This window comes from Epinephelus lanceolatus, chromosome 21 (genome assembly GCF_041903045.1).
Source record: "Epinephelus lanceolatus isolate andai-2023 chromosome 21, ASM4190304v1, whole genome shotgun sequence".
Classification (NCBI taxonomy): Eukaryota; Metazoa; Chordata; class Actinopteri; order Perciformes; family Serranidae; genus Epinephelus; species Epinephelus lanceolatus.
In genome coordinates, this window is record NC_135754.1 from 15,695,478 (window position 1) to 15,716,132 (window position 20,655).

The following is a 20,655-nucleotide window of genomic DNA, read 5'->3' on the forward strand; positions in this document are numbered from 1 at the left end:
GATGCTACTCTATATATTAGATTTGACATAGATCACATTGCTGTTTATCCAAACGAGACCTTTCTACCAGCTTTGTATAATAACAATGTGGGTAGTATGTGTAAATGAACTGTAGTAAACTTCCTCAGATTTCCCTGCTCATCTCTCAGCTCAATTCTTTTTGCTGGCTCTTGCTCGAACTACAGATTGTACTTTTGGGTTTTTGTATGCCCGCCACTATACACACAAAAAGTGTAGAAGCGTAATGAGAGAGAGAGATCTGCCCTTCTCTATCCCAAATGCAGGCTAAACTCTGATCAAACACTAAATCTAGGCGATGCTGAGCAAATATGAATCAAGATTCTGTTACAGCGTTGCTTTTTTTCTCACCACAAATGTTTTCTGAACAGTTTTTTTTGAGCTTCTTGTTTAACTATACTACAAGATCATTTGTTACTAGTCATGGTGTAGTGCATTCTGGTAGTTGTAGGTTTTCTACTTCTTGGGCAAAAGCAATTGCCACAGCCCTTTTCTTCAGTTTTCTCTGGTCATGTAGCACCAATTTCAAAAGTATTTGCATCCTTCTACTGCATAAATGGCCCAGTTTTAGGAAAAGAAGTATAGTGAAATACTTCTTAAAGTCATAGTCTGCCATTCTTTCTTCCTGTGTCTCTCAATCTTTCAGCTTTAATTTTACCGTATTTGCACAATAAATGCATACACTCATTAGAACCATCTAAATCTAAATCACCATCCTTGAGTGTTAAGATGATAAAAGCTGTAGTAAAGTGACACTGTAGCCAGTGTTTACAATTTATAGTAAACTTCTCACTATGAGATAACTCTTACCTCCAAGTGGGGGTCCAGCCAGCCCAGCAAAGCTATGTATGAACACATAGACACCAGCAGCTGACGACATCCTCTCTATGCCCACCACATCATCCTCAGCCAGGATGGGGATGTGGGTGCATGCAAGGGTTCCCATAAAGAACCCATACACAGCACAGCACACAGCCAGGCCGTAGAACTCCCTCACCAAAGTAAACCCGACCAAATCCACAGTCATTACAATCACACATGCCAGAAGCACGAGCAGCTTCTTCTTCCTTAACCGCTCCCGTGTTAAAACCCACCCGATGGAGAATCGGCCGAAGATTTCCGCCACAGCCATGGTGGAGAGCATGTAGGTAGCACGGTCCCGCTCCACACCTCGACTCACGCTCAGCTCGATGACGTAGAGTTGAGGGGCGAAAAAGCCCAGCGTGGCGAACAGTCCGAACAGAGAGTAGAAGATGAAGCTGCACTCTCTGAGGATGGAGAAGTCCAGAAGCTTCTTTGCAGAAGGCTTTTCATCGCCTGATTTCATTTCCTCATCTTGCATCGCTTGTTTCTCTGCATCTTTGCACATTTTCTCCCCTTCAGACTCTAAAACCTCTGCCTCACTCTTTCCCACAGATTCACTTGCTTCTTTGTGCAGTAAAGTTTTCTTCTCTGCACTGCCGTTGTCTGCATCCTTTAAAGACTGGACGCCAGAGTTTCCTGTGCTCACAGAGCCTCTGGTTAGCTCATTGTCCAGACTGTGGGAGGTATTTTGTGCATGTGAGGTACTGTTTATCATAGAGTCCTCTGGATGTGTGTTCTCTAGCTTCTCTGGTGCACCGAGTGCTTCCAGTTCCTTTGGGGACAATCCTTCAGTCTCTGTCTCACGGGTTGCTCTGGGTTTGATAATGATTGGCCGAAGCAGAGCGCCACAGATGATGATGGTGCTTTGCAAAGCTCCTATCACTGCCATGGTGTGTCGCCAGCCGATATGGTCCCTCAGTGCAGAAAAGGCTGAGGGGCGAGAGGAGGTGTTTAGTGATTGTACATCAATAAAACTGCATATATTAAGTATGGAGTGTTCAAGATTTGACTTGGACTGCTGTGGAAATGGACCTAATAGAAACAGATGACCTTGATTCCGTTATCAACAGTTGCTATGAAAAGAGTGTTGCTTTGTCTCTCAACATCCATCTGCTGCTCTTCACTGAAGCCCAGTGATTCCCACTATAGGCATGAATCTTTAAAAACAGTTTACATCCATGTCCAGACTCATATGTTGCCATGACAGTAGACAGTGTTTCAAACATGGATGCTGCTGGAAAGAAGCTATAAAATCTAAACATGGACATACACATCTTCAACCCGACAGCACCAGCTGCACCAGGCTTTGAAGTTAATTTTCATAATGGCCAAACAGTGGATTTACAACTTCTGAGTCCATCACGTGATGACATTTTAGCCCCAAAAAGATTTCTAAGAGATTTCCATAGTGAAAGAGGCATCTGTAAATCAGTGGATACACTTTTTGAGTGTCCTACCCGGACTGCTTTCAACATTTCCAGACTCTGCCCATAACTGTCCCAGTCTGGCACTGAGGTCTTGGTCCATACATTTGTCACATCTCGTATTGACTACTGTAATGGAGTTCTCTCTGGCCTTCCCACCAAACTAATTAACAGGTGTCAAATCATTCAAAACTCTGCTGCCCTGATCATTACCCGCACCGAATCATCTGACCACATCACCCCATTCTCATCCAACTACACTGGCTCCCTGTTCAGTACCGGACTGATCACAAAAACCTTCTGCTGACCTTCAAAGCCCTCCAGGAGTCCACTCCCTCCCGCTCCCTGCGCTCTTCCTCTGCTGGTCTCCTGACCATTCCCACCTCACACCTCAGCACCATGGGTACCAGGGCTTTCAGCTGCACTGCTCCCATGCACTTTAAAACTGAAAACATGATGCCTTTGGCCACCGTTGTCGCCAGTGCGGAGGCATAAAACCGCATACAGTTTTCCTAACCCCCCTAGAAAATGCTTGTCTTCACCAACTGTATACAACATCAGTGGAAGCTCTTGCACTCACCTGGTGCCAGAGCAAACATGGACAGGGATTCTCCAGTGGAAGCCACAGCTGTGACCAGAGACCGTCGACAGTTGAAGTACTGGGAAAGTATGGTTACAGTGGGCAGGAAGGTCAAACAGTAGCCCAGTCCTGCACAGTTAAAAATATGCATGTTTTTAAACTGTAATTCAGCTACGTAGACAAGACAAGCTGCTTAACAACAAAGACAACAGGGAAAAAGGCAATTCAATACCTGCAACTAATCCATAGGTGATGTACATTTGATTGATGGAGCTGGTAAAGCTGGTTGCAATGGTGCCCGTGGCAATAAGTAATCCTCCAGTCATAACAACAAGTTGGAACCCAAAGCGGTTAGTCATCACAGAGGAGAGAGGACCTGAGGACCCATGGAGAACAAAATGTTTTGTGTAGACTAGTCATTCTCACAACGTCATTGTCATTTCAGTCTATAGTCTGTACTTTCTTTGGTTTTACAGGGTTGCACCAAAGTGACCTTATCAGCTCTACTCACCATTAAAGGTCATGACAAACACACAGATGGAAACAATCCAAGAGACCCGACTGTTGGTCTCTCCAAACTCCTCCATTAGGTCCTGGAGAAAGATACCGAAGCTCTTGATGGTGCCATAGGTGAAAACCTCCACCAAGAAGAAGGCAACAGCCACAACCCAACCCCAACCTCCATCAGGGGCTTCTGGGTACACATTGGGCCCCAAGAGGCGTTTCCCCTTGAATCCACACAGTGCCATGCCCTGTAAGAGAAATGAGAGTTATAGCAACTGGCATTGTGGGCCATAGTTCATAGCAGAGCTGTGAATCAATTCAGTTATGCAGTGTGCTGGTTTTTGCAGGGGCAGTCAATAAAACATGAATGTGCACTGTGCACTAACCTCACTGACTCACGACACAGCACAACACTGGGACCCGCAGTGAGTAGCAGCACATCAGATAGCTCTGTTTACACTACAGAAACACACATTTAATACAGACATGCTAAGATATATATAGTTAAATAGACGACAGTTTTGTGAGTTCAGCCATGTTACCGACAGGTTTAGGTAGAAGAACTGTTGTCAGATTTAGTATTTGGATAGTAATGTACATTTTGCCAAAAAGACAGTGAATCTCAGGAACATCTTTTCTAAATTTGTAATATTGTTAAGCTTTTTGGGACATAATGCATTAATGGTTAGTTACAATGAATGTAATACCTACTTTTAAATGTATCATATTGTAAAGTTTGGTGTTTTTATTGTATTATAATATTTTGATTAAAGGTACTTTTTGAACACAAAAAAACTGAAGAGGAGGCTCTCTGAATTACTGGAGTTAGATATAGATTGAACTGATTGAACTGATTACACAGTTTATTTACATTTATTTATATTTAGGTGTTTATTTGTATTAGCTTTTGGGGTATTTTTTGTTTTCTTTCTTCCCAATTGTTCTTCTTTCTCCTTGTTAAAGTTTGCTGCTTGATATCATTCTTGTGTGTTTAACAATGATAATGCCTTTTTGCTATTTAAAGATGCTAATGAAGTTTCTTTTTTTAGGTCAAGTTCAGCAACAACAAACATCAAAGGCTACGGATCCCTCCGTCCTGTTCAACTTGTTGCACAAGACCAGTCAGGTTTTGTCAGTTCTGTCAAAACTGAATCACTCTGCACTGAAATGTTTTGAACTGCTCCTTTTCTCAGATAGATACAGTCAGTTGAGGCAAACATGCTCCTGAAACCTGCTGGCTCACCTGTGGGGTAGTAAATGTGATGCTTTAATCCTATTCCCCCTCTTTAATCCTTCTGTCTATAGCAGCTTGCCTTCTGAATGAAGTGGTTCTGTACATACGTACCAGGCTGCTGTTTAATGTAGGCCTGCAAACACTGTCAGAGCTATAACCAAAGATGGTAAGGAGGAAAGGGCAGCAGTAGCTGAAGTCCAGCCCCTATTTGTACAAGGCTGGGCCATAATCAATGATTAATGCAAAGCCACATTGGGGGAGATAAATTTGATCTAAAACCTATTTAAATGACCTCTTGGCCCTGATTCTGGGTAAAGCATCACAGAATGGTGCACAGTTTTATTTACAAATTGTTTATATCAGTCCTTTTGCTTTAGAGTCTTCACGGTAAGCCTTTTTGTCCCTTTTTTGACTTCACTGTTACTTAAACATAGCACAGTCTTATTCTAATATTTGCTTTTCTTTGTAAGAATGGACAAAAGAATGATAGACAACCAGCAACTCAGTCCCATATTTTGAAATTTTGCTAGAGTTATAAGATTATACTGGGCATACCGGGCACAGGTCCAGGGACCTAAAGTATCAAGGTCCCCCCCGGCCTTCACTTGTAAAATGTTAAATGTCAAATTAACATGTATCAACCAGGAAGAGACTTCAAATGATCGCAAAGAGACACAAAAAGACCACAAGGAGATGCAAAGGAACTGCAAAGAGACACAAATCAACTACAAAAACAGGCAAAGAACCCACAAAGAGACACAAAACAACCACAAGAAGACACAAAATGACTACAAAACCAAACAAAACAGACACTAAACTACCTTAGAGAGACACAAAATTATGTCAGACACCCAAACAACTACAAATAGACACTTAAAGAAACAGAAGGAGATGCAAAATGACAAAAAAAGACATCAAATTGTCTCACAGAGACACCAAACAACGAAAAGAACACATAAAATGACCACAAAGAGACACAGTACCACTATAACACGCATAAGGACTACAAAGACACGCAAAAACACCACATAGTCTGTGTTTCTTGCTCCAGTGTAGGAGAGGTGGCGGGGCTCTTTGCATATCTTTCATATGCCCGGGGGGCCCATTGTCTCATGCAACGCCCATGTTTACAGCTTTGACATGATATAGGATAGATCCCCAACCCCAGGCAACTTAAAAACACATTGTTGTGACCTGGTTTGCACTCTTTCCGTTGTGACAGTTCAGGGAAATCAATAAGCAATTGTAAAGCTATTACATGTATTCAAGTTTGGATCTGTTTAGGGTTTGATGTCTCAACCTGCCTAGTGGAACCTGCTAAGGAAATACGAACAACAAACTCCATTCAGTTTTAATCAGCAAACATGTTTACTGCCTCTGTAATAGGATTATTTCGTTAGTCACAACAGTTGACTTTCCTTGTAAAAAAAAAAAACTCTACTCACAAGTTATTCAAGTGTAAACAAATTCAATGCGTCAACAAAGAGGAACAGAGTCACAAGCTGGAACTAGGCAACAGGGATATTATGGACATTAGTGTGGATAAATACAGTACTTGTGTATCCAAAACCGAAAACTTTTAAAAGTCGTTCCACTAAGAAGTATTTATTCAAGTATTACTGAATTCTATTATCCATTTTCTAAAGCTACATGGCAGAAACACACAACCCCCACTGCGTGGTTTTGTTTTGTTGGTTGCTGTTTAGTAGGATACACAACCCAGATACACGTCGTTATTTTCTAATAATTATTACATTATTTATCACGCGCAAGTCACGTTTCATTTGATTGTGTTGCAATTTTTTTTTTTTTTTTTTTGGCGGGGGGGGGTGTAAATTCGTCGCAGTCATAAGCTCAGCGCTCGTGCGGCTGACGCAATGAACCGGCTGCGGCTCGTGGTCCGTGTGGACAATGTAACTCAAGTTGCCGCTCACATACTGTGTAAGTACTTTTAATTCGTCCGTTTGCGCCATACGTTTACTTTAAGACGCGCTGAATCTATATCTTGCTGCTTACAGTTACTATACTTAAACAAAATAACGAAAAACGTATATTTAGTCGTCGCTCTCACCTGCTTTGACCCACTTTCAGACGGAGGTTCGGGAATCCCTTCTTCGCTCGACTTAATCCTGTCCCAGTCGTGTCGCGCGCTGCCTCACTGTACTACACACACTCTCACGTGAACATGTCCGCAAACACTCACACGTGGAGGCTTGCACAGTCACACACACACACACACACACACCTATACAAACATGCTCCGTCTGATACACGCTTGCATTCATGAACACCCCCTCCCCGACAGGCGAGGCGAGGGGGGGTAAGAAGGGTTAAAGAGATCTGGTTACAGCCAGTTCTCGTCTGCAGAGGCCCCCCTCAAACTGGGGAGCAGAGTTGTTTAGGAGTCACTCAACAAATTCCCCTCACTTGGATATACCCACCCTGTCTGACTGGGGAAATTAGAATACGTTAATTACTCTAATGCTATGTCTTTACATAAACTCTCAGATTGCAGAAGAAAATTTCTTGTTTTTAAGAAAATTAAAAACAAGAAAATGAGTTTTTTAAAAAAAAAAAGTTAAAATTACCTGGAAAGAGTGCTTAAAGATATAATAATTCTGCAAAATTTAATAATAATAATAATAATAATAATGATCATTATAAATATTGTTTCCCTGAGCTTTTTTCATTTTTCCCTGTTTTTTTAATTTTTATTTTTAAATATTTTTATTTATTTTTATTTTTTTGCAATTTTGTGGCACATTTCTTACCAAATTGCGCATTGCCTTTTTCCCATATTGTTGAAAGAAATTGCACCAATCTGCTCAGGGTTCAAAGGATTCAATACTTGTGAAAGGGGTCTGAAAGCAACACAAGGAAAGTGATGTCACTCCAGGTTTCAAAGGGTTAAAGGGACAGTTCACCCCAAAATCAAAAATATATATTGTTCATCTTAGCTGTAGTGCTATTTATCAATCCAGATTGTTTTGGTGAAAGTTGCAGAGTGTTGACGTTATTGGCTGTAGAGACGCCTGCCTTCTCTCAATTATAATGGAAATAGATGGCACTCTGCTTGTGGTGCCTAATTAAATAAATAAATACATTTGAAAAACTCAACAGCAAGGTAAGGTAAGGTAAAACTTTAATGTCCCCAGGGGGCAATTTGGGATACAGACAGTAGTCATAAGTAAAACAAAACAGACAGTACAATACATAACACACAGGATCCAGAATCACACACTGTCAGGGGTAAATCATGGACAAATTAGTGGTCACCACTGGTGAAGATAGGTGATAGCAGATGGAACAAAGGATGATCTGTAACAACTAGTGCTACATTTAGGGGGACAAAACCTCCACCCTGATGGAAGCATCCAAAACTCAAGATGGAGGGGATGTTGAGAGTCTGAGATTACAGCCTCTCTTCATACAGATAGGTTATTAAAAGTAACACCAGTGATCTTACAGCACAACTTGACCACTTTCTGTCTCTTTCCAGAAATCATGACCCGGTTACTCAAGATAATCCACAGACCTTGTTGTGTTTCATGTAGGAACTATTTTCTTTGTACACAACTATACCCATCAACTGTATCACCGTGCAGAAGGAGGCATGCATCTACTGCGACCTCACCTAGCACCACTGAGCTAGCCAACATTACAGCTCAGCGGAGGAGGACGCCATTAATGTTTACACGTCGAGCTGTCACGAGCATGAACCTGTCATCCATGAATAGATACATGCCTCCTTTTGTGCAGTGACACAGTTATCAGGTGTAGATCAGTAGAAAGAAAAAGTTTCCTACTTAAATCTGCTCACAAGAAGATCTTTGGATTATCTTGAGTAACTGGGTCATGATTTCTGGATAGAGACATTGCTGTTGAGTTTTTAAAATGTTTTTTGTTTTTGGCACTCTGAGCACCACAAGCTGAGTGCCATGTATTTCAATTATACTGGAGGGAGGGCAGACATCTCCTCAGTCGATATCTCCAACACTTTGCAACGCACACCACAAAAATCTAGACTGATAAAAAGCACAACAGGTATGAGGAAAATATGTATTTGTGGTGAACTGTTCCCTTAATTTAAATCCACAGTTGCGTCTTATTTTAGCTGCACTTAGGCTGGAACCACTTGATCAGGGCGTTCCCTCCTTAGTTGTCTTTGTGTCGAAGAATTTGACCTGCTTTATAATGACAGGCTGATATACAAGTTGAGCTTGATATTCTTGTATGTTTTATAGAGGATAGGCACATTAGATAAACACAAACAACTCTGGGCTTACTGTAAGTCATTATCAGAGACACCTAATATCCTCTGATTTTATCAGCATCACAGTGTTTATATGCCTGCAAGGTTATAGGAAGAAATAGGAAAATGGCTGTATTTCTCTTAATGCCTGAATCCAGACAGGTTTCTTGTTTACATGGTGTGCATGCCACCCAAGGTTTAAATGCAACTAATGTAACCCATTGCAGATTTTGACCTAAAATGGCGGAGGGCTTCACCCTGTTTCTTCTGTCTGGGATGCTGATGTGTGGGCTGCTGCTTCACACGGTGTCCCGACATGGAGCTGATGTCGATAAGACCAATAAGAAGCCCAATTTCATCATCATACTGGCAGATGACATAGGCTGGGGTGATCTGGATGTCAACCAACCTGAAGGGAAGGCAAACAATACGCCTCACCTCAACCTGATGGCCGAGCAAGGCCAGAGGTAGATAGTTTATGATTTTATACTTGATCTGTCTGTGTCTGTAGCGCCAAAGTCCATGTCATGTCATTAAAATTGAAATAAAATCCCATTACCTCACCTTTTTGATACTGAAGTCTCCAGGGCTTGCACTGCACAGGAAAGGTTATCTATGGTCGCCTGAGTATCTCATATTCATTCGGATGTCCCTACTGTTTGCAGATTGACAGACTTCCATTCTCCCGCCTCAACCTGCTCCCCATCCCGTGCTGCCATCCTGACAGGCCGCTATGGCCTGAGGAACGGGGTGACACATAACTTTGCTGTGGGCTCTGTGGCCGGTCTGCCTCTGTCTGAAGTCACTTTGCCCCAGCTCCTACAAGAGGCGGGATATTACACCGCCATGATCGGGAAATGGCATCTTGGCCACAATGGACCATACAGCCCAACTAACAGAGGTAAGCGTGAGCTTGACATTTATACCCCCAAAACCACCAGGGACCCAACAAAACACAACAGGCAGGAATTTCCAAAGAGGTCTGAAAATTCAGGTTGAACTCATCCCTCATCTTTTCCAGCTATAGCATAAAGTTTGCTCCCAAAAAAACCCAGATTTCGTCTAAATTTAGAAACAATAGAGATTGATTTAGGGTTTTGCTTACAGGAATAGACAAATCGAAATGTAAAGGAGCTGTTTATGACATTCAGAGCATTATTATAGCAGCAGATTATTTGCTATGCAAAGATATAGTGGAGTAATGGCATCCTTAGCTAAAAATAAAGTTACACTACCTCTGGGTGTGTTGTAATCTGAGCCTCTGTGTGTATCCCACTGGTAAACCAATTGCGCCATTTTGTACTGTGTTCATACAACGTTTAGCACTGATAATGCTGTCCTGATCCACGTTTGTAGGACAGCACTGTACCACCTCCATGTTGAGAGCCGTGTGCAGACAATCCCAGCTCGTACTCTGAATCATAGATATTCTCTGACTGTCGTATACAGCTCCTCCAAGAGCAAAAAATACATATTCCCATTTAATGTTTGCAATACTTTACCTCTGTCACCTCTTACGAGTCATTTGATAAATGTAAAGTACAAAAAACATACAGATAAGATTAAATAAAGTTACCTGAAACCTCAGTAAACCAAATGCGGAAAGTCGCCCACCACATCCACAAGCTACATTAGGGTAGGTCAGAGAAGAGTAAGATGAAAAAATAAGGAAAGACGTATAAAGGTATGACAAAGACAAAATAAAAAACACTCTAAGGTTACAATTGAGCCTTGAGGATCTGCAAAATGGCAGCATGGTTAGTATCAGTAACAGAACAAGAGCTGAGACCCAAATACAGTGTAACGCACAAGCATTTGTTTAACAGTTGAAGGATTTCAAACATTACACAAATGCAAAAGTATCTTAATACGCTACATAAAACAATGAGATATGAGCAAACACACTGTTCCTGTTGCACCGCACTGTATCTTTCCAGGTCAGTGTTATGGTGTCAGGCAGTGTTTCCAGACCATTCCAGCCACATCAAGTGTGAGAGCGAATCCTCACTGCAGGGAACGGACCACTCAGGACACCACTCTACGCAGCTGTGTCTTATGAGATGACACACTTGCTGTTGACTATTGGCCCACCACAGACTGAACAACAGCCCCCACACTCCTCCTCTCAGTCTTTACAGGGGTGGAAGTCCCGGCTCCACCTCAAATGCCCTCGGCCTGTGTGTCACATTATATTTGGCGCAGGGCTGAATCCCAATACACCCCTTGCCCTTACCCCTCAGTTTTGCATTGTCACGTCTAAGGGTAGGGTTTACGAATCCTTGTTGGGAGAAAAGGGTAGGGCAAAGTGTTAGGGCTACATGGCCCTCCAAAGGTAAGTTTTTCAAAGGCACAGAGTGTTATGAGAAATCAACTCAATTGCACTGAATCGGCACCATCTTGGCAATTGTTGGTTATTATTATAAATTAATGTGATGATACCATAAAAGCTATAGTCGTGTCTCAATACGTAAACGCCTTCTACAATAACTGGTGACATTTCAGAGTCTTGGAGGGAAGATTTCAACTACTAACCCTTTTAACATTTTTCTGAGGGGCAAAGGGGCACTCAAATATGAAGGGTTGGGGTAAAAATAAGAAATGGGATTGGGCCAAAGCCATTGGAACACCCATTGTCAGTATCTCCTCCAATATGCAATGTGTAAATGAGTGTTTGAACTCATAAATATACATTTATGGTCCAGTCCAAATATAATCCAGAAGTGTGGGTTGGGTAGATGCTCTTAAGGTAACAAGAAGTAATCACGGCTGTATTTCTGAATATCTGCACCATGTGTATTGTCTCTTGAGCAGGTTTTGACTACTACCTAGGTATTCCTTACAGTAATGACATGGGCTGTACTGACAGACCTGGATATGATTTGCCAAGGTGCCTTCCCTGTGACTCCTCTGGACCTCAGGTGATCAGGTGTGGCTCTGTGCTCCTACTTACTGTAAAGGCATGCCACATGCCAGTCTTGACATGTGTTTTTTCTTTAAGATCAGGCCACACCCTGCCTCCCTACACCTAATTAACTTATTCCAAAACCTGTAACCACTTGACGGCCTCAGTCAAATGTAAACACACACACATACCATTTATCATGTTATTGTGCTTTCTTGTTCACATGGTCCAGATTGAAGAGGAGTGCACATGGAGGCTGTTATTCCAAAGTGGGCCTTCCTCTGATCGAAAACAGCAGTATTGTGGAGCAGCCGCTTGACCTGTGGACACTAACAGAGCAATACAAATCTGCTGCAACCAGGATTATACGCAATGCGAGGTACAATACAGCTGCAATCAAACATGATACACAATGGAACAAACCATTTAGACAACACATTTGAATTTGACATAACCGGTTGTATTACAAATCCTCCTCTCCTTCTCATGTTTCTTACACTGCAGTGTGGGAAATAACATGGGTGTGTGTGTGTGTGTGTGTGTGTGTGTGTGTTTGCATTCATGAAATGGCCAGAAGTTAGAGGGTTGAGATCTAATGTCAAACCAACAAAGTACAGTGTCATTGTGCCTACATACATATGCAAATAATGATATTGTAAATCATAAGTTTGCACTGATTAAAAACAGCATGCTAGATGCAGTCACCTGTAGTAGATGTTCACAGCCTGCTGCAGAGCAAATACACCTTGAATGAACCTCGATCTAGGGCGTGAGCTCAGCTTTTACTGAAACTAATAATGCAGACATTGTGTTTTAGCCAAACAGGGCCTCCCTCCAGCAAGAGTAAGCTTCTACTTCTGTGTCAGAGTGTCAACCACTGACCCAGCAGCCGGTGAAACCTAGTCTGTCAGGTGTGTCTGCATCACTGTACAGACAGTGTGAGAGTCTACTGAGGAAGTGAAACATGTTAGACAATAAAGAAATGAAACAGCCAGTGAATATTTCAAAGTCCAGTGCACTGTCACTTGAGACAGTGGTGACCTAGTCATGGTGTGACCACAACAACTTTATACTGGAGGCTATAATAATGATGCACAGAAAAGTCAAGGTCAGGATCACCCAAGATCAAGTCTAAGGAGTTCACATAGGTGTGGATGTCAAGGAGGGGACATGTTCTCCCTCAATATTTAGAACATGTGCATTTGTCCCCCTCATGTTGGGGTAACATAAGGAGGGAAGCACAGCTAAATCAGCAGCTAAAATTAGTAACTACCTGTAGTTCACTGCCTTCTAAAGCCATACACATGACCATGACAGGATGGGATATGAGGAAGTGCTGCAGTCCACAAAGCAGAGCACCAGTCTGTCCTCCATGTTTATGTAAATGAAGGAATACAGTGGGGTCCAGAAGTCTGACATCACGTGGAGAATATCTAATATTTTTGTGTAATCCTTTAAGTAATAGGAAAGTTTGAGGACTCAGAAACACATAAAACGAAGAAGAAATACGATCTTTCAACATTTCTAGTTCAGCCTTTAAATTCAAGCAAATTTCTGGCATTGGCCAACTTAACTCGTTTGTACAAAAGGTCATATTTCCTTGAGTTGTATCCCTACCAGTGAGACTGGATTTGACTTGATCTGCTCATCTGAGACTCATTTAAGTAACTCATCTTGCAGCCAGTGTTCACGTTATAAATATGGCTGTGTCTCAAGTTTCCTGCAGATCATTGCTTAATAAGTAACTTTGTGGTAGTGGGAAACATGGCATCAGAACTAAGTGAAAGTGTCAGAAATTGTTATCATAAGCAAAGAGGGGCTTATCAAATAATGGCTAGACCAAAGGTTTCTAATGGGGCAGAGCATGGAACTCTAAAACACAGTGTGTCCCTGGGCAAGATACTACTACTAATAATAATTATACATCTTATTTATAGAGTGCTTTTCATGCTACTCAAAGACACTTTACACAAGTTAGAAATGATCATAAAACAGAATACGGTAAAATACACAGAACACCATTCACACATTAAATTGTGTTTTAATGTTTTTAAAAGATGAGTTTTGATGAGTGATTTGAACTAGGAGGGGTCAGTGCAGTCTCAAATGGGGCAGCTATGGAGAGGGCTCTGTCACCCCAGGTCCAGTAATTGGTCCTGAGTGGTGGAGTCAGGAGGTTGGCACCATAGGAGCGGAGACTGCAGGAAGGAGTGTGGTGGTGGAGCAGGTCAGTGAGGTAGGAGGGGGCCTGGTTATAGAGGACTTCATGCATTGTTAGATAGGGAACCAGTGGAGGTTCTGAAGGACAGGGTTGATGTGCTCGCGGGAATGGGCAAGCAGACAGGCAGCAGAGTTCTGGATGTACTGAGGACTTTGAATGGTGTGTACTGAATCCCAAATTGCTCCACATGACTGTTCCCTCAGTGTGTGAGTGTGTGTGAATGGTTAACAGAGTAGCAGGTGGCACCTTGTACGGTGGACTCGGCCATCAGTGTATGAATGCATGTGTGAATGGGTGAATGTGACATGTAGTGTTAAAGCACTTTAAGTGGGTGGAAGACTAGAAAGGCACCATACAAATGCAGATCCATTCCATTTACTATGAGGACCAAAGACTTTCCTCCACAGCCACCTGACCTTAACCCCACTGAACATTTTTTTGGGGCACTTGTAGACTGAGAAAGCCAGGCATTTTGTGACATTACAATGAGCTCTAGAACATTATCAAATCACGCTGCGGTAACATGGGTCATCAGGTTTTTAAGAAACATGTGGAGTCATTAAAGCAAAAGGGGAACGTACCAAACACCAAGATATTCTGAAATTCATGTAGGCCTACATTTTTTAAAGATCCAACTTTTCAGTGAAATTGCTAAACTGATATTATCATGTTTAACGGGGAAAAATAGTGTTACATTCGAAAACATTTGCAAAATAAAAGTATCTTGGCTCGTGGTTTCAGACTTTTGGACCCCACTGTTTGTCACCCAAGTGTAGGGCTCCTTTATGTGATTTTATTTTTGAACGTTTTTTGGAAAATAGTGGGGTTGTATTTATATATGTTGATACCAAAAAGATGACATAATGCCAGCTGGATCCAGTAAAGCGTGAAGCTTGGGGAAACGAGTTCCCTGACCTTACCCTAGATCAGCTTATCTGAAAAATCTGCCAATAGAGTTTAACACAGTATAACACAAAAGCCCTTATTATGTACTGCCCTTGTGAGACTTCAGTGTGTGTGTGTGTGTGTGTGTGTGTGTGTGTGTGTGTGTGAGGGACAGGGGGAGGGCGGTAGATCCTGCTGTGTGCAGCTGGCTGTGGGAGGCAACATGCCTTCATGCTATAGTACAGGGTCATGTGAATTTGTGCAGTTATCAGTCATGCGCTGTCAAGACCCAGCAGTGTACACGCATACATTCAGAGTAGTCATTCGAAGTAACTAATGCTGTGTTCCAGTTATGTCAGGAAGTTGGAAAGTGCACATGGCTACAAAGAAAAATGTAATGGCAACATGGACTTTGAAGTGAAAAATACACTACATTAATTGTGCACATTCACACCCCATGACTAACAGACAGAGGAATTTCCATCATTATATCCACAAAATATTCTTGAGTCAATTTTTCAGCAGTGTATAACTTCAAATCCATAAAAAATACAGCAAGAAGTGTTTGTTTAAAGGGACAGTTCACCCCAAAATCAAAAATACATATATTTCCTCTTACCTGTAGAGCTGTTAATCAGTCTAGATTATTTTGGTGTGAGTTGCTGATTGTTGGAGATGTCAGCCATAGACATGTCTGCCTTCTCTTTAATATAGTGGCGCTAGATGGCACTCGACTTGTGGTGTTTGAAGTGCTAAAAAAATTGTGCACCAGCTCGAGGAGGACACCATAAGTGTTCTCACACTGTTACAAGTACGAGTCCATGAGTACATGCACACTTCCTCCTGTGCGATGATACGGTGTAGTTCAGTGTAGGTTGTTAGACAAAAGATAGTTCCTACATGAAACCGCAAGTGTGGATTATCTTGAGTGACTCGGTCATGATTTCTGGAAAGAGACATTGCTGTTTAGTTTCTCAAATATATATATTTTTGGCGCTTTGAGCACCACAAGCCGAGTGCCATCTAGTTCCATTATTTTCGACAGAGGGCAGACATTTTTACGGCCAATATCTCCCAACACCTGGCAACTCACACCAAAACAATCTAGACTGATAAGCAGCTCTACAGGTAATGGAAGAAAATTGTAGTTTTGGTTTGGAGGTGAACTGTCCCTTTAAACATAAATCTCCTTGTAAACAGATATTGATTCAAAAAAGCGTTTGCCAGTAATAATTTGTTTGCGTCACCAAATTTATTGTCTCTGCAGGGAGCGAGGACAGCCCTATCTCCTCTACATCGCCTTGGCTCACATGCATGTTCCTCTGGCCCCTCCGCTCCCCCCAGATGCCTCTGCCGCCGCCAGTCGCACAGATGATGACACAGTGTACAGTTCCAGCCTGCGGGAGATGGACAGCCTGGTGGGGGCGGTAAAGAGCACCTCTGATGACACAGACATAGACAATACTCTCATCTGGTTCACCGGTTAGTCAGCTGGATGGATTATGTCTGCTCTTCCACACAACCAGGGTAGTTTGTTATTCTCAAAAAGCCTTGATCACAGTCTTATGTGTGTGTGTTGTGTTTAGGTGACAACGGCCCTTGGGAACAGAAGTGCCAGTACGCAGGAAATGTTGGACCTTTTATGGGGAAGTGGCAGACCAGCAGAGGTATAAAAAACTCTTATTGAGAAACTTGAATCTCATTTCATGCATGCTTTATGAGGTGATTGATAGTGTACATTGTATTGCTGTGAATCATCATATTCCTAATGTCACTTCTGGCCTGTGTGTTAGGTGGGGGCTCGGCTAAGCGGACCACCTGGGAGGGAGGTCACAGGGTGCCAGCTGTGGTTTATTGGCCTGGGATGATTCCTGCAAACACCAGCAGCTCAGCCCTGCTCAGGTACTCCCGATTATAGATCCTGTGTTTACTTTACACACCCTATGTGTATGTAAGGACTTACATTAACTAGATGTGACAGGTATAACCCTGTTTACCGAAGCGTAGTGCTACACCACGAGGCAGGAGGATGCATTCAGAGACATTTGTAACCATGCTAGCAGGTAGGTCCTCCATTTTGGTTCAGACTGAAATATCTCAATAACTACTGTATTTTTGGCTTTTACTCAAATATATCGGTGAGTGTTGGATGCATTGCTCAGAGCATAAATCCTAATGGCTTTGTTGATGCTGTGACTTCTCATCATCAGGTCGAAATTTCAAATAAAAGGTTGAATACATGATGCAGTCCTCTCGTCTTCATGCCCTCTTGCAGTGGTATGGACATCTTCCCAACCCTTCTGTCCCTGGCCGGGGTAACTCCCCCCTCAGACAGACATTACGATGGCATTGACACCACAAATGTCCTCCTGCGTGGCGAACAAACTGGTCATGAGGTACTTGTTTTTGTTTTCAATGTTTCTGTGGTTTATATCAAAGCAATAAGCACTTTGAGGCCTTGGTTTACAGCTAAGGGACGTTGTTTGGCACAGCGTGGAGCGGAGGCTTAATAATGCCCTGAGCAGTGGTGTAAGGTAGTTACAACAGGCCCCACTGCACACTATAATGATGAGCCCCAGTGCATGCTAGTTACTGTTCACATGATCAAATAGAGACTTGATATAAGACAACATCAACATACATGTTAAGCAGCATTCATCATTGTATATCTGTAGGCTATAAGAATATAGGAATAAGAAATTAGACATTTAGTTGAATCGTATAAAGGTTAAAGGTTAAAAAAAAAATGAAAAGATGGGTTTACACATTTTGGGTTTACTTGACTTTATACTTCATTCTGCCTAACTCAGAGCTGTTGTCCTTGTTCATGGACACTTTTTGTGCCATCTAGTGGTAGTAAGAGCAGAATACACTAACCTATGTAAAAACAAGATGGCAGCCGTCTCTGCCAAGTCAGTCTGCAGCTGATCCCGACACAAAAGTGGACAAGGTCCAAAACCTGATCATGTGTTATGGTTGAAACTTGTTTATCTATGATTAATTTTGTTTGTAATTTGATATGGCAAGAAATTTGACCAATTTTAGCATCAGTTACAAGCTAAGACACTGTTAATTAGGAAGTACTTGTTTGAAGATTTTGGGACATTATTCTCGTCCCATTTAAGGACATTGGGACTTCATTATTATTATTAATAATGTTTAGTGGGGTTTTTTTAACAGTTCCACTCTTTGACTTCTTTGAACCCAGGTGTATTTCTGAGGTTGCAATCTAAATCACTCAGGAGGGCCTGTTCTCCACCCCACACATTGTTGAAGGGCGCATACCCAAGCTACACCGTAACAGATATGATATAGCTAGCAATTGACAACATAGCTTGAGAGCAGTGAACCAAATAAAAACATGCAAGCTAGATAAAGTTACATTGTTAACTTGGCCTGGAGGGCTGGTGTAGTTTGTTTGTTTGTTTTGGATGGAGATAACAGGCCAGAGGATTGGGCAGCAGCAACGACAGTTGCCGTTTAACATTATTTCTTCCAACGAAGCAACAGGACACAGTGGGCTCTCTGGCTGCTCAAACATAAATCCCTCTAGGCTCTCTTTTTTCTTTTGCAGCATCTTTGTGTGTTTGTGCATTAACTGAATGACAGCATTGTGTACATTACTACTGGCGGATGATAAATGATTCGGGCTTCAGTTGGCAGTAGCTCTGGATCCAGCTCTAAATGCAGCTCAGCCAATCATGATAAAGGACTGGAACCTGTTTTACAAAATAATTTTCCCTGTATTGTAAGCAGGGGTTGTGCACTACGGTCTTGTTGCAGATATCAGTTCCTCTCTTCTTCCTTGCAGTTTCTCTTCCACCCTAACAGTGGTGCTGCGGGGAAGTTTGGTGACCTGCAGGCAGTTCGAACAGGGAAATACAAAGCTTTCTTCATCACGGGTACGGGTTATAGACCGGTCATATGTGTCCACAGTGCAAAAATCCATCAGCTGTATTACAGGTGTAATGTTGTAACTCTAATGTGAACTGTTTGTCAGCAAACTGACAAAATGTCGTTCTCTAACAGTGATGATGTGTTAAATAATGTATGTCTGTTGTGCTGCTTGTTATGCCCTACCACCATGGTGGATGGTATGCATGATATTATGTCAATATGGTGGCGCCAGTCCAGTGGTCTGTCTGCATTCCCAGAGCTTAACTTTGTTCTCATAGTGAATCATGCTGCATAATTACTGATATGCCTGTTTTCTTACACAAATTTCATATTTATTTAACATTCTTTTTGCCAAACCCAACAGCTGTCTTAAATAATTCTTCTGCAGGTGCAGCAGAGGCATGTGGGGGTGCAACAGGAAGGCAGCAGCTCCACGATCCGCCACTGATATTTAATCTAGAGCGTGACGAGGCTGAGGAAACACCCCTGAAGATGGAGACACCTGAGTACCAAGCAGTAGCGGAAAGGCTCGCCCGCAAGAGGGAGGAGTTATTATGGGACATTGCCACCGATAAGTCTGTGTCCTCAGCAGACTACAGCACAGACGAATCAGCAGCGCCTTGCTGCGACCCTACACAGGCTGTTTGCCGCTGCCACCCGCTGGGCTGAGGAGTGGGGAAAGCACACACACACACACACACACACACACACACACACACAAACACTCTCACAATAGACTGAAAGAGAAGCAAACAGATGTGGAAACAAATGTCTCGTTTAGATGTGCTCAGCTGTTTGTTTGTAGAATGTGGTTTTTGGGAGGTTCAATGTCCAGATGCAGCAGGAGACGTGCAAACAAGCAGAGAGCAAAGAGATGCAGGCTGCTGAACTTTGGCCAGAGGGGGAAAATGAGATCTGATAAAAGACAAAGGTACAATCTGTTAATCGCTGTAATTCATGAATTAATGTTTGCTGATGTCTAAAACTTAGATTTATCATTATTTTTTGATATTTTATGAGAATTAAAGGGTAACTATGGTATTTTTAGACATGAACCCTATTTTTCCATATTTTTGTCTTAGTCATTTAAGAAAACAACACATTTTGAAATCATTGGTTCCACTTCCCATTGCTCCAACAATCACCAGCTCTGGCTTGATTAAAATTAACTCTTAAAGGGAAATTTCGGTTTATTTCAACCCATCTCCTATCGTCCTAAATTTGTTTCAAGTGACTAGTGACATAAAAATAATAGTTAGCATGTTAGCCGTTAGCCTAGATACAGCCAGGGCGCATAGTAGCGTCAGACCTGTTAAAACGTAAGTGAACGGGCATACTTCAAGTGCAAAGTTAGTCCACTAAACAAGCTTTTTTTCCACAAAGACCACCTCATATCGTTAGGATAAATGTCAGAGAACATATAGAAAACGACATGTAAATGTGTTGTCTTACCTTACCGGTGTGGTGCCATGTTTGTTTACCATTAGCCAGTAGCCTGAAAAGTTCATTCACCCAAAAATGAACAAAAGGGTGGGCCTATACATGCTGAAATTACTACTTATTTAAAAGGCGTCTGGTGGGTTTGGTAAGAGGGATTTCAGGGTTGTTTCTGGTCAAACAAAACAGGTCTTACTCTGTAACAAAAAGGTCGACCTCCGTAGGGATCCTGTCCATACTGTTGTCAGACACTCATAGAAATCTTACACTGTCAGTGGCAAAAACAATCACTTGTAAATCCTATTGTCAAATTTCTTTGTAGTTGTTTGATAGACTTCAGACAGAGGGTCTAGTCCAGGGCCCCCTGACCCACATTCAATAATCCATCCCAGCCTGTTAGTCATTTAAACACAAAAACATGGGACAATAAGATCTAG

General features: G+C 42.1%; 2 protein-coding genes across 7 annotated transcripts in view; one reads left to right on the forward strand and one right to left on the reverse strand.

Moving 5' to 3' along the window:
• LOC117247337 (monocarboxylate transporter 7) overlaps positions 1-7,086 on the reverse strand; it is a 10,875-nt gene extending 3,789 nt beyond the window's left edge. Inside the window, exons 1-6 of one of the 3 annotated variants that reach the window (XM_033611827.2) lie at positions 6,696-7,086; positions 3,777-3,849; positions 3,398-3,638; positions 3,119-3,262; positions 2,887-3,015; positions 829-1,812 (exon numbers count right to left, since the gene is read on the reverse strand). In XM_033611827.2, coding sequence (XP_033467718.2) covers positions 829-1,812; positions 2,887-3,015; positions 3,119-3,262; positions 3,398-3,635 — 1,495 coding nt within the window. In that variant the 5' untranslated portion in view covers positions 3,636-3,638; positions 3,777-3,849; positions 6,696-7,086. Of the gene's footprint in view, positions 1-828; positions 1,813-2,886; positions 3,016-3,118; positions 3,263-3,397; positions 3,639-3,776; positions 3,850-4,633; positions 6,443-6,695 lie in introns of those variants that run through there. The other 2 variants (XM_078163256.1, XM_033611829.2) reach the window with 2 other exon arrangements.
• arsg (arylsulfatase G) lies at positions 3,694-19,958 on the forward strand. Of its 4 annotated transcripts, none has more exons than XM_033611831.2 (12): positions 3,694-3,815; positions 4,440-4,516; positions 9,104-9,343; positions 9,542-9,777; positions 11,688-11,802; positions 12,011-12,157; positions 16,152-16,366; positions 16,471-16,551; positions 16,678-16,786; positions 17,160-17,280; positions 18,696-18,786; positions 19,170-19,958. In XM_033611831.2, exons 3-12 carry the CDS (start codon positions 9,117-9,119, stop codon positions 19,448-19,450), a joined length of 1,623 nt encoding a protein of 540 aa, XP_033467722.2. In that variant the 5' UTR covers positions 3,694-3,815; positions 4,440-4,516; positions 9,104-9,116; the 3' UTR covers positions 19,451-19,958. The 4 variants fall into 4 exon arrangements, with proteins under 4 accessions (XP_033467722.2, XP_033467724.2, XP_078019383.1 ...); XM_033611833.2 differs by having other exon boundaries at positions 4,440-4,511; XM_078163257.1 differs by lacking the exons at positions 3,694-3,815; positions 4,440-4,516 and adding an exon at positions 4,622-4,640.
• Positions 19,959-20,655: the final 697 nt, after the last annotated feature.

Bases quoted from the DNA above. Each gene is read 5' to 3' on its own strand.
- arsg (XM_033611831.2), top strand. From the start codon at position 9,117: ATGGCGGAGGGCTTCACCCTGTTTCTTCTGTCTGGGATGCTGATGTGT. The intron at 11,803-12,010 runs GTGTGGCTCTGT...CACATGGTCCAG, and splicing joins TCTGGACCTCAGGTGATCAG to ATTGAAGAGGAGTGCACATG. The intron at 16,552-16,677 runs GTATAAAAAACT...CCTGTGTGTTAG, and splicing joins GAAGTGGCAGACCAGCAGAG to GTGGGGGCTCGGCTAAGCGG.